This window comes from Pangasianodon hypophthalmus, chromosome 6 (genome assembly GCF_027358585.1).
Source record: "Pangasianodon hypophthalmus isolate fPanHyp1 chromosome 6, fPanHyp1.pri, whole genome shotgun sequence".
NCBI lineage: Eukaryota > Metazoa > Chordata > Actinopteri > Siluriformes > Pangasiidae > Pangasianodon > Pangasianodon hypophthalmus.
In genome coordinates, this window is record NC_069715.1 from 9,081,559 (window position 1) to 9,095,245 (window position 13,687).

The following is a 13,687-nucleotide window of genomic DNA, read 5'->3' on the forward strand; positions in this document are numbered from 1 at the left end:
TCAGTCACTACACTTTTAAAGATGTTTTGAAAAAGCTTGTTCTGATGTAGGTGGTAGGGAAACAAAGCTACTCGTGAAAATTTCTTTTCAGAGCAAAATCATAAAGTTAGAATTATGTACATGTATATTCAATGGCATTCGATTCACCTTGGAGCAATGGTTGTTCAGTTTGTCCAGCCTGGTCGTTAAATGAAACAGCAGACACATTTTGCATATACAGCATGGTCTCATGCTTGTAACTTCACAACCATTTGCATGACTCAGTTTGTACTGAAAGTTAAACTAGTTAGGGTTAAGGCTGTTCATGGTCTACATTTTCTTAATATGTAGGCTATAAAATTGGACTACATGCAACCACATTATCCTCCCTCATTCAGATTGGTCCAATGCTCTGTTTACACCATGGTGCATAGTTATTTGCAGCCAAACGCCCACTCTGAGTGCATACACTGTGCAGGTGGAATACTTTTTTTTTGTCTCTCACCCTCCCACACATCCACATACAGTCATTCATCACTTCCTCTCCCTGCCTCACTTAAAATAGTCTGATCCAGTTGTTGTGTTTGTGCTTATACCTGAAACCGTGTGTAACCTGGCAAAGGTGAGTCTGAGCGACTTCTTCTGTCTTCATCCGATTCTAAGCGCATCCGCACCACATCAGCTTTTGTTGCTAGGAGACAGAAGCATCCTGAGGCGAGGCCGCCTCCTCAATGCCAGACGCGTTTTTCCCCTCTCTCTCTCTCTCTCTCTCTCTCTCTCTCTCTCTCAGTGGCTACAGTGCGTTCCCGTGTGCGCACCCACAGAACTGGAGTTTATCTTCTCAGTAAAGACGGCAAAATGCGGGATGTGACCCTCTGGGATCTCTGCTTCAGGTACAGCTGCGGCATTTTAAAGAGTTATTTTTATTATTCTTTATGAGAAGGTTAGTAGCTACTTTGTAATCTACAGTGCGGGAATTCCAAAAACGATGCTCTACAATAAACAACATACAAGGTATATTAGCAAATCAGGGACTGGATGAATCGCATGGAGAATATTACTTTTTTATTCCTAGAAAATCTGCTGTAGATAATAATGGTTTCGAGTTGCAGTGTTAGTGAGGGAGTGAGGGCTGAAGTTGCAGAGGGAGTTGTAAGGCAGTTTGTAGTAGGCGAGCATGATGTCAGGAGAGTAAACTTTGCTCTGATCGCCTCCAGCTCAATTAGAGGAGCGCTGATGTGGATGCCCATGCCAGTCGGGTGTGCGCTTAGGACAGTGAGGTGAGGCTGTAGCCTATCCCTACGCTTACCTGCGAGATAAACAGATGCTGATTGGACTTTTCAGCCTAACTTTAAGTCAGGTAAGTCATCCTATAAATGCGCTGTGTGTGAGTGATAGGTCTATTAAATATTGCTTTGCGCTTCCCGAGGCGCAGGTGCGCGCGTGTTTGCGCATGTTTGCGCACTGCTTTATCACATTTTTGTTCATTTGGTATGCTTTTTACAGAGATCCAAAATAGTCGAGTAGGACTAAACTACCTGATTTGGGTATTCAAAGGTTTTATTTACTCCGATATTGGCTATTTTAGTGTGCAAATCTTAATCGCAGAAAAATCCCGACTTTTGAAATAACACCTGCAGTGTTGCCAGGTAGACTTCTAGAGAACTAAAAAAAATAAAAGTGTAGCGTATGATATGTTAATGCATCACTTGGAATTTTAGTGTGCATGAGAAACCCTGAAAATATCGAGCGAAGAGGGAATCGATCCATGCACCTCAGGTCGGGTTAGTCGGGAGCGTTGTGGAGAAGCGCGGTGTGTAACAGAGCTGAATGCTAATACTGCTGTTTACACAGCACTGCCGTCACACCGCGGGGAACTGGGCTCGGAAAACCCACAGAAATAAACCAGTGATGAATTAACACCATTCATCACTAACACTAACAGCGTAAAATGCATGGACTCAGTGTAGAATACAGAACAGAAAAAAATGAACACAGGCTTGGTTTCCTCCTGCCCGTCTTGTAGATATAAAGGTGAAGCTTGGTTAATATGAGGGAATGCCCCAGCGGTGCCTGCACACCTACACACTTCATTTCATGTGTTCTTGGTTTTCTTGCTTGGATAAACCTTGTAGATGTACAGGATAAGCAATGTAGAAGATTTCAGATTTATCTTCTGTTGTGAGGTGAGCAGTAAGTGGCAATGTAGAAGATTTCAGATTTATCTTCTGTTGTGAGAGGTAAGTTATGCAATTGCATTATAGTGTGTGTGTGTGTGCTCAGCAATCAGATACAATTGGTGGCCTTGGACAGGATAGAAGTCCTTGCTGAGATTCTGTGTGTATGCTGGACAGTGGGATGTTTTTACTTTACATGTGCTGCAGGCAAACTTGTAACAGTGAATACAGCCTACTCAGTTCACACTCTCTGTGTGTAGTAGACAGTCAACGTAAAATGCAAAACTACTTAAAATGTATATGAAGCAGTTGTGTATAAATGCATCCTTGTATAGACGGGTGACAAATCAAAGGAACAACCAATATAAAGTGTCTTAGAAAGGTTTTAGGCCACCTCAAGCCACCAGAACAGCTTCAGTACACCTTGGCATCGATACTACAAGTCTCTGGAATTCCACTGGTGAGATGAACACCGCTCTTCCAAAACATATTCGCTCAGCTGGTGTTTTGAAGATGGTGGCGGGGAATGCTGGCTAACACATCGATCCAAAGTCTCCCATAGGTGTTTAATTTGTGTTTAATTGTCAACCAGCTATTCAGTGAGTCCTTTTGTGCCCTGTGGATGGGGGCGGAGTCATCTTCAAAGAGACCACTCCCATCAGGATAGAAATGGTGATCAGTCAGAGGAACTTTTTATTCATTTGCAGTGAGACTTCCCTCTTAGAGTTAAGTGGACCCAAAGCATGTCAGCAAAAATAAATGCCCCCTACAGTATAACAGTGCCACTGTTTTTTCTCCTTTAATTTGTCACCCATTTGTAAGTGTGTTTGTACTTGATTCCTCACCAGTCTACATCCTCAGATGTGCATTTAATTTCTTGGAGGTGGATGTGACCGAGAGCTGCACTCGATAAGATCATGCTTAAAATGACGCAGTGAAAGGACTGTGTTCGAATAATTTGCTATTCAAGAGCACAGCATGCATTGTGCATATAAATAAGTCCCTGAAACCTGTCTAAAACACTGTTTACTTTACAGACACATCCGCCGGATGCTATCAGCTATTCAGACGAGCAGGGACGAGTTCACAATAAGAGTTCACGCTAATGTACACTAACACCAGAAAAAAATATAATGTAGAAAGATAGGTAGAAATATAAGGTATTTGAATGCATGTCCAAGTCTTGATAGCTCCGTACGCTAATTTATATTCATCTGTGTGAACCTGAGAAATGTTCTTCTTCCTACGTGCATGTCCTCAATAGAGGTAACCCACCTTTGTCACTTTCTTCATGTTTGCCTCAGACGGAGCCTCGGGGTGCGGAACTGTGTTATCAATTCTGCCTTAATCACATACTCAGAAGGAGCATCAGCTTGCTTGTACCTTTTTATAATTATGGAGGAAAAGCAGCGCCTTAGGCATGTTTCATATCAAGACCTTAGTATTGTCAGATGGTGTACTGTAATAATTCTGTCTTCATCCAGATCGAGCCATATAGTCCTATAAGATATTATATAATACTCTCTCTCTCTCTCTCTCTCTCTCTCTCTATATATATATATATATATATATATATATATATATATATATATATATATATATATATATATATAGTGAGAGAGAGTATCATTTCAATGTAGATTGAATGATGAATGCCTTCTGAAAATGGTTCTGTAAATTAAGCTCTTAAATTTCCACCCAAACAGGCGGCAATGCTGCATAAGTCTTGCGTCAAATCAACAAAGCGCTGTGGTGGTATGCGTCTATCTGTGGGTGTGCACAAGCAGAAGTGTGAAGAGATTTCAGCAGCCTGTCAGTCCCATTCGCTGCCAAGCAAATCTGAGCAAAAAGAAGAGCAGCTTTGTAGTTGTGGAGGTTTTTTTTCTGGGTCTGTTGAGGGGGGTGGGTGTGTGGGGTGGGGTGGGGTGGTGGTTGCGGTGTTGTGTGTTGTTGGTGCAGAGCAGAGCTTCACATTTCCTATTCTGCATGGCTCACACGTACTTTGGCTTTAAAGCACGACTAAGCTTTTTACACGCTTAATACATGTTTCACATGTGCAAGTGTGTTTCACTTTAGTGCAAGTGGAAGTTTCAACCCAAATTTACATTTTTTTTAAATTTGCCAAGCCTGTTGCTGTGATAATAGTGTTTGCCGGAAAGTGGTGCAACAAGAGCGGACTTAGCCATCGTATCTTGATTGAAGAGTTTGCTTTCAGGTGATGAATCAGTACGCATTTGAAGAGGTGATGGTTTTGCCAGATAGTAATGCACATTTTGGAAAAACAGAGATGAATCTGCTTCCACTCAGACACACTTGTGCATAATGATGGTGATTATTGGAGATGGCCAAAGCATGGCGAACAAGATTACATTTCCTGTGCATGAGCCGGAGGAAGGGGGGCAAGGGGGGACAGTTCATACTTCATTCAGTATCTAACAAACCATCTGTAAGGTGTTATCACTGTCAGGTACAGGAAATGTTACATAACTACACTCGTTAACAGTTTAACTTTTAAACTTTACCTGATGACAAACAGCAATCCTTATAAATATATTAAATCAAGAGTCATTTCTTTGCTGTTATTTCCACCATAAACTTTGGTTCCAACTTCAGCAATTCTACAGCTGCTCTATAGGTAGCCTATATACTCAAATAGTGCACTTTTTTTGCAGATTTGTGCAATTCATATTAATATTTGTACACCTGACCTGCTGATATTGATCCAATGTCGTCTTATACATTTCAGTATACCACAGTAATGTTGAACACTTGTGCCAGCTGCTAGGCAAATCACAGGAACGACTGTTTATAGCTTTTATTACGGCTGCAAGACTTGAGTCTAGTCTCGAAAAATGTTCTGTATTGACTTGGACTTGTCTCGGCCTTGGGAAGTTTCCTCGTTAATGATGGTCTTGGCTTCAGCCGAGAGTTTGTAAAAAAAAATAATGTTCATGTTCTTTTTTGTTTTTGAATGCACAATGTTTGACAAGAAGTAATTTGTTCTTGTAGAAAACAACTAATTATTGGTGCAGTGCAAGAATTAGTTGAAGCAAAAGCTTGGCCTTGAAAAGAAATTCATGGTTTTTGGTCTCAATCCTGAATTGTGCTCACTTTCATCTGGACTCAATCTTGCCTTGCCCCCAACCTCTTTCAGTCATGAGATTACTGTGGATGGTACCACATAGAAACCATAAGGATGGCTGTGGATGTTCTTCCTGAGCACTTTTTGACAATATAATATACAGTTATAGAAGAGAAATGATTTATAATAATGACTGCACTATCTGGTGTCCCACAGATGAGGATGGGTTCCCTTCTGAGTCTGGTTTCTCTTAAGCTTTCTTCTTCATGTTGTTTCAAGGAGTTTTTGCTTGCCGTTATTGTCTCTGGATTGCTCATTAGGGATACATTTATATATATTTATAAATCTAGATCCAGAATTTATATATTTCTGTAAAACTGCTTTGTGACAATGTGCATTGTTAAATGTGCTATACAAGTGAAATTGAATTGAACTAGACAATAGCAGTCTTGACTAAAACCCTAGCTTATATGTAATGTTACAGTGATTAAAGGAACTAACCTCTTTTGTGGACATTCCATAACATTAAACATAACTATAAACATATAAATGTACAATATGCTGTTCTTTAATAAATAAAAAAATGTATTAAAGAAATTAGTGTTGACAAACTGGTCTGGCATAAATCACTTACATGTTGTTGAAAATAAACACTTTTTCCTTTAACAGCATGTCCCATTATGTTTTATTCTTTACATAAGGCACAAATAACCTTCCATATAGTGCATACTTTATTTATGGCAACATTGTATATAGTAACTTTGATATAATGCATATACAGTAGTTATGGCAACACCAGACGTCCTGTTTTGTTCTTATGTATATAGACGTTTATATTTCATAATTCACCTTATTTTGTAGTTTATAAATTTCACACCCAAGGACTTTCACACCCAAGCAATCCGGTTTTGTTTTATACACAGTAACAGTGCATAAAATATTTGCATTTGTATGTGTTTTGTGTTCATTCACGCTCATCAGTGGCCTGTGCGCTAGAAATACTAAATCAATGTGTAGTTCTCTCTCTCTCTCTCTCTCTCTCTCTCTCTCTCTCTCTTTAAAAAAACAGCAGTAACTAAAAACACCTGATTTATTTCAAATGCCATTAAGGATCAATGCTATTAAGCATATGAGTTACACATAATTGCACACACACGAGTATAAAACCACCTCTCTTCCTTTCTACATTTCCACAGAACTTAACTTCCTCCCAGTTTGAGTAACACACTAACACATAATCAAAACCTGCCTATTTTCTGTCCTTTTTAGTTTTCCACTCTACCTTGGGGTCTTGTTTATGGATCAATAGCCTTAGTGCAGTAAGGAGTGTTGTGTTAATATTTAATAGTGTCCCTCCCCTATGGCTGTTAAAAACAGAAACACACTCCCTCAACTCTGACTTCATCCAACATCTCCAACATCCACTGTGGTTAGACAGTGTGTGTTGTGGTGGTTTTAAATATTTGCAGGACATAAAACAGTGGGATCAGTGGATTGTGTAGGGCAACTAGGCACAGCAGGACTTGATATTACAGCAGGATCGTGTGTGTGAGTGAGTGAGTGAGTGAGTGTGTGTGTGGTATCAGGTAGTTTTGTGGGGACATTTGGCTGGTCCCCACAAGGAGAGAGAAAACAGGTACCCAGTGCAAACAAAAATGTTTTTTAGTGTGTTAGTGAATTATTTAATTAAGATATCTTACCAAAGCAGAATATTTTGTGCTATAATGACTCAAGAACCAACGACAATAGTTTTTAATAGGCCTATTCATAATCACTTTAATATTCCTAATTCATAATCATCCTAATACTTTTCAAAATATATATATTTTTAAATACTGCTACTTGGTGACAACAAGGATGGCGAATCAGTGAAGTATAATAATGGCTTATCATCCGTTCCTGCTTTCCTCAAGTCTAATGGGATTTTCTCTTTACAAATAAATGTAATATTCAAGGCAAAACAGCGCAGCTAAAGAACATTGTTGCTGTGGTGAGAGGCAGTACTTGGGGATTTGGCGTCTGAGTTTGGAATTGATTTTGTGAGCTGACTGTTTGATTTAAGCATGGCGTTAAGGAACTGCCTGCAAGCAAAAATCCAATTATATTCAGAGCTTCTCTGTACCCAAAAAAAGCCCCGTACCCCCTCCTGACCCACCCCACTAAGCTAATTAACACGATTAACCAAGGGGAACTGCTAAACGTACGTGGCTCAGGGAGGGACCGAGGAAGCATTTGATTGCTTGCTGGCGAAACTTAGCAAACTCCTCTCAACTTTGGATTTGGGGAACTGTTGTAAATGTGGGTGATTTGCATGAGCCTGAGTTTTATACTGATGGTGTATTACAAGGATGCTCAACTATACTGTATGTCTGGAATCCAGCAATGTTTGTGATTTCCAGACTCACATACATTACACCCAATTAAACTCCTCAGGTAATCAGCAGACTTACTAGAATATGGAAAGGACCACAGTGTGCTGTACCCCGGAAAAACTTAGCTACTGTTAGGCTTTTCTTGTACATGCTAACACACTATAACTAGACTGAATAGTGTAATTTGACTGACGTTTTGTTTTCTCTGCACAGACAGTAAATCCAGTGTGCTTTGTGCTTTGAACATATCTTTTCCTGTGGAAACCAGTAGGAATTAAGTACGCTCTGTGCCTTTTTGTACATTCAGGGCAGCTTTGGCACCAACAAAGAGCAGCAACTTGAACAGTCAGACTTCCGTAGTCTCAGTGTGCTAAAATGACACCAGTCAGCTCTTTAACAGTCCAAGTTTCTGTCGAAAATCAAAAGATTTCACCCCTAACATCTTCTGCTGATCGCTCAGGGGAATGTGGAAGAGAAAGGCAAAAGGACACACACTGAAACGCATTGCACACAATCAGTGTGAGAACTTTTGTGGCAGCTTGGCTGGAGCCTGAAGTTTGTGGCTGGCAGACCGAATCGGTACAGAGAGATAACAAGGCTAGCTGCTGTTAACGTGCAGTCACCAGAGGCCTGTGCGTCTCGTTTTGTGGAGGATAACGTGCTGAAGATAGCATCACAGGGGATGACTGTTATCTGGCACCAGAGCCGTCTCCAGTGCGGTCCTTGAGGCTTTGTTGAGCCTGCCAGAGTGCTGCAAAACCCAACTGGCTTCTCTCAGGGGCTCGTAAATGCCTCCTCCACAAGGGAATGTGGAAAAGAAATCAGATTAGAGAAGCTTCTCTAAGCTCCAAGATCAAAACACGGGCTTAGATATCATCTGAGCAGCTTCAGCATCTCATCACCAGGAGTGGAACAGCGAGCACAGATTTGAGCCATCAGTTAGGAAGCTAGAGCATCCTGAATGAAATATGCTATAGTTATAGATTTTAGTTATTCATTCATACATCACTGAGTCACCACAATTAAAAGGGAATAAATAAAACTTTGAATGGAGACAAATAGGTAATTAATTAAATATAATTTAGTGGAAAAATAACATTAAAAAATGTAAACAGCATATTGTAAATATATTTACACATACATTATTTAGCAGATACATATAATAAAATAAATATAAAAGTAAAATGTTAAAATGTTAAATGTTAAAAGGTAAAATGTAAAAATATTAAAATGTAAAATATAATGTAAATAAATAAATAAGCATAAAATATACTATATACAGTGTGGACATTAATTTAGTAAATAATAAATAAATGTAAAGTACAGTATAAATATTGGCATAATAATTAACTATATTAGACTATAATTTAATGTACACTGGCATTCAGTAAGCTTTGTAAAAAATAATAATTCATTAAATTATTAATTAATTAATTAAAATAATATTTTGAAAAAATATGTACTATATTACATGCCATGGGAATTTTTCTTTTTCAGAGTTAAGTAGGTTGGTTAGTAATCTTCAAAATAGCTTTTCAGTAGGTCTTGCAGGACGTGGCAGCTCTTTTAGCATCATAGCTCCCATACAAAGAAATCCCCTGCTGTAGAATCTTCCACTGTATCCGTCACATTCTAAATACTCTTTTTTTTCTCCCATCGTTTCACTCTACTTCCTATGACTTTCCCATTTCTCTTTATTCGTTGCTTTGTTCTGTGCTCTTGTGATTGTGTTGTGTTGTTGTTGTTGAGATGTGGCTCAGTGTCATGTGTGTAAAATGGCCATGGGATTGATTTGATCTTAGGCAGGGGTTAAGTTGATTTATAAGGTAGGAAGCTTTACTTCTTTCATGAGTGCCAGTGATGTGTGAGCAGTACAGATCAATTATGGTATTAGCTCTTAATATGGAAATGTGATTAAAACAAGGTTTGGCTAAATTAAGCCCTAACAGTTTAATTAAACTTACTATCTATGGATAAAGTACCTATGAAATGGTTTTCTGTACGTTGACGTATTTCCTTTTGAAACAGGAGGTCAGAATGCAGTGTAGAAATGTTTGACTGATTTAGACAACAGCCAGTAGCATACTAGATACTCCATACCCCAGCAAATCTAAGCAAAATTGCCACTATCTTAGCAAACTAGCTAAATACGGAGAATAGGGAAAAGTTTTAATGAAAGCTTTACCCAACTGCTACTGCTCCTAACAAGCTAACAAACTGCTACTGCTGTTAATGAGCTAACAAACTGCTACTGCTGCTAACATGCTAACAAATTGCTACTGCTGCTAATAAAGTAAAGAGCTGCTACCGTAGAGCAAGACATATATGGTTCTAGACAAACTGTATAATTGAACCAAGAATATCTCCAAAACAATTTTGTTGTATTTTTTTCTAGATGAAGTATCGTATTGGTGTCCATAACACTAAGGGACAAAAAGCTGAAACATTGATTTCACTGGCACTTTAAGTTTTCTTGTTCCTTGTTTGTCAGTGTTAGCAATTTAGCATGCTGTGTATCATTAGCATTTTCGTATAATTTTTAATACACAGCAGTTAACAGTTGCCTAGAATGAACAGTTGCCTAGAATGATACGCTTCATTCATTCATCTTCAGTAATTATTCTGGGAACACTGGGCATGAGGGGCACCCTGGATGGTACAACATCACAGGGCACCATACACACACACATTCACACCTAGGGACAATTTAGAGCCACCAGTCCACCTACTGGCATGTTTTATGATATGGAAATTAAATAATTTCTTTATAAATGTGAAACTATTGTACTATTATTATTATTATTGTTATTGTTATTGTTATTATTATCATTATTATTATCACCATTGTGACATGATTTCTTTTTTGATCTTAAGATTTTTGTGTTTTTTCCTTGAATTTTTTTTTGTATATTGTAAAAGTATTTGTAGGATTTAATAAATTGTTCAATGTTTAAACTGTACAAGTGCAATGTGTATAGATATACAGTGGGGTCCAAAATGGTCTGAGACCACACTGAAAATCTGGGATTTTTTTTTTTTTTATTGGAAATAAACTGAAGATTTTAGAATTCTAAAATATTTAAAAGAAAGAAGCTAAATGTTAAATTTCTTAAATATTTCAACATTTCTAGGTCCCTCTTTAAATGTAAGCAAATTTGTGATACTGACCATTTTAACTGCTTTATACAAAAGGTCAGATCTCTTCTACTGAAGCATGCGTTCAGACGACACTCCGATGGATCTGAAATGGATCATAAGATTTTCCACAAACGTGTGTTCATGCCAGCTCCAGTACACACTGTCGTTAAAGTAAAAAAAGGGATGTCCCAAATACTAAGAAACTCTGAAATTCATGTAAATATTTATATTTATATTTATATTTTATAAGATTTTACTTGTCACTCACATTATTGTTAATAATATAATTTGTAATGAAAATTGTTGTATTAAATTAGAAAAGAATGCAAAATAGAATTTTCATTTTCATTAGTGCTCTCAGACTTTTAGACCCCACAGTATTTTAGGGATAATAGGAAAAATTGTTTACCTTTGAGCAGAAATCCTTATATACGTTTTCAGTGTGCAACAAGAATAGAATAGATTTGTTGTGTAAAGTTTTATTGAGTGAGATTTTGTTTTCCGAGCTGTCCAGCAGTGATGGATTGTATTCGCTTCTAAAATTCACTTTGTCATATTCATTCAAGATTTTTCATTCCAGTGTTGTATTCTTGCCTTCTCTCAGATGCTGTGTACTTATTGATTTACATGTTTGTATGTTTCTTCATCTTAGTGTATCTGACATGTCGATTCACAAATGAGGGTAGGATTTTGGATGTTGTGTGTGTTTGTGTGTGCTTGTGTGTATGTGCTTAAGCATTCATCCAAGCACAGACTTAACAACCAAATTTTTATCTTCCATCTCTCTCTGCAAATGCATGCCTATTTTTAATATTTCTCTCTCTCTCTCTCTCTCTCTCTCTCCCTCCAGGTCCTAAGCTGACTCCTCATTAGAGTATCTTCATGTGTGATCATACACCCTTCCCTGTGTCCAGTTCATGGCTCTTCCGTGCCTCTGACACTCCCTCATAAACCATTAAACTGCTCGCCTGCTCTCGCTTTGTCTCTGTGTAACCATGTCATCTGCAGTTCGAGCCCTGTTGCTTGTGCTGCTAGGAGCCGGAGTCCTGCTGTCCAGTGGCGACTCTCCACGCCGAGAAATTAAGATAGACGGAGACCTGGTTCTGGGAGGCCTCTTTCCCATACATGAGAAGGGCCTGGGCATGGATGAGTGTGGGCGCATCAATGAGGACCGTGGCATTCAGCGTTTAGAAGCTATGCTCTTTGCAATAGACCAGATCAACCGAGATGTTAGTCTGCTGCCCGGCGTCTCTCTGGGTGTCCACATCCTGGACACGTGCTCCAGAGACACATACGCACTAGAGCAAGCACTCGAGTTTGTCAGAGCGTCGCTGACCAAGGTGGACGACACCGAGTTTATCTGTCCTGATGGTTCGTATGCGTTTCAGGAGGACAGCCCATTGGCTATTGCTGGAGTCATTGGAGGTTCCTACAGCAGCGTCTCCATACAGGTTAGTGCTGAGCTACTGAGCCTGGAAAATGGTTTCTGTTTGGGCCCTTGAAGAAGGTCCTCAACCTTCAACTGATTTAGAGGTAGTCCACAGTGACTAAGTGTACCAGTTTCTTTACAAGTTGGGTATGCAAGTAAAGCCCTATTTGGTGATAAACAGTTAGGCAAGTCAGGTTCATTCATTGGTAACACTTAACACTACGGTCTATCTGCAGGTAAAAATTTAATGCTCCATTAAATATCTAATTAAAGCAAAGATTCCTTCCGTCATGTTGGCTTATGGTACAGGCTACCTGCAAGTTCTCCGCTCTGCATATGAGTCATCAGTGGAGCACTCTGCCCACTTTGGAGTGTAATCTCTCTCGCTGTGCAGTGTTGCATTTAGCCAATCAGGTAATGGCTTTGTGAAGGGAAAGACTTTTTAAATTAGCCATAACCAAATCAATGAAGCTGTGATATAAATGCCCACTAGACAAATAATAAACCTATCAACTGCAAGCTTCAGCTGGGGGAGGGAGGCATGGAAACGTTTCTACATCTCAATGAAAACAGAGAAGCGGCAGTTTTTTTCTCCTCGTGGTTACCGTAAAACCCTGCACATACACACACTCCAGTATCTATCATGATAGGCTTGGCCGTGCTGTTTGAACGTGGTCAAAGTTTTCTGACTTTTTTCTCTTTCAGCTGAAAAAGTGGCATTCTTGACCATTTGCGATCTAAAATTTTCAGTGACTTCTCCAATAAATATGCTTAACTGATGTCAGCTATGTCAAACATGCATTGTTTTTTCAGATTTTATTTCACATCAATGAACTCGAAATATTCTCCATTTATCAAAAACCCAATCTCAGTGGATGACACCTATCAGCTGAAAGTGAAAAAATACTCTGTACACATTCACAACCATCTACAAACATCTCTCTTTTAAGTCCGTGCATTGCAGGCACAGCTACATGGACATGAATTATTCTGTAGTGCTCTTTGTATGCAGAGGTAATAATCATATATTCTCACAGAATTACTACAGGCCACTGAATGATTTCACCACCCTCTAAGAAATGAGCAAAATACAAGAGTGTAAAGACCTTGCCCCTGTACAGCTCTGGCATACCTGATCCATTATTTAAAGAGCAGCATTTGGGAAAACGAATATACACACCACCCCTTATTCATTCCTCCCCATTTAAATACAGCACGCTTGCTCCAGTTCCTTCCCTCATGCATACGTGCCTGGATTAGCACTGTGGCTATGCTATTGTGTGCTTTGTCTGTTGCTGCCTTCTTGCAGCACTGGAAACTGAGCACAGCGCTGGGGGAATTTGCATAGTTTTACATAACCTCCTCCATCTGGGGCTCCACAAAAGCCAGTTTTCCCTATCGGTTCTAAAATCCATAATCTGTGTTTTTGTCATTCTCTCTCTCTCTCTCTTTCTCTCTCACTCTCTCTCACTTTCTCCTGCCTCCCAAAGTCTCCCTATTCTCTTTTCCT

The 13,687-nt window shown here is 39.1% G+C and overlaps 1 protein-coding gene across 4 annotated transcripts in view; it reads left to right on the top strand.

Annotated features, from left to right (window-relative positions):
• Positions 1–743: 743 nt before the first annotated feature.
• grm3 (glutamate receptor, metabotropic 3) overlaps positions 744–13,687 on the top strand; it is a 39,940-nt gene continuing 26,996 nt past the window's right edge. For 2 of the 4 annotated variants that reach the window (XM_026927503.3, XM_026927501.3), the window contains exons 1-2: positions 744–872; positions 11,599–12,199. In XM_026927503.3, coding sequence (XP_026783304.1) covers positions 11,744–12,199 — 456 coding nt within the window. In that variant the 5' untranslated portion in view covers positions 744–872; positions 11,599–11,743. Of the gene's footprint in view, positions 873–895; positions 1,340–11,598; positions 12,200–13,687 lie in introns of those variants that run through there. The other 2 variants (XM_026927502.3, XM_053234927.1) reach the window with 2 other exon arrangements.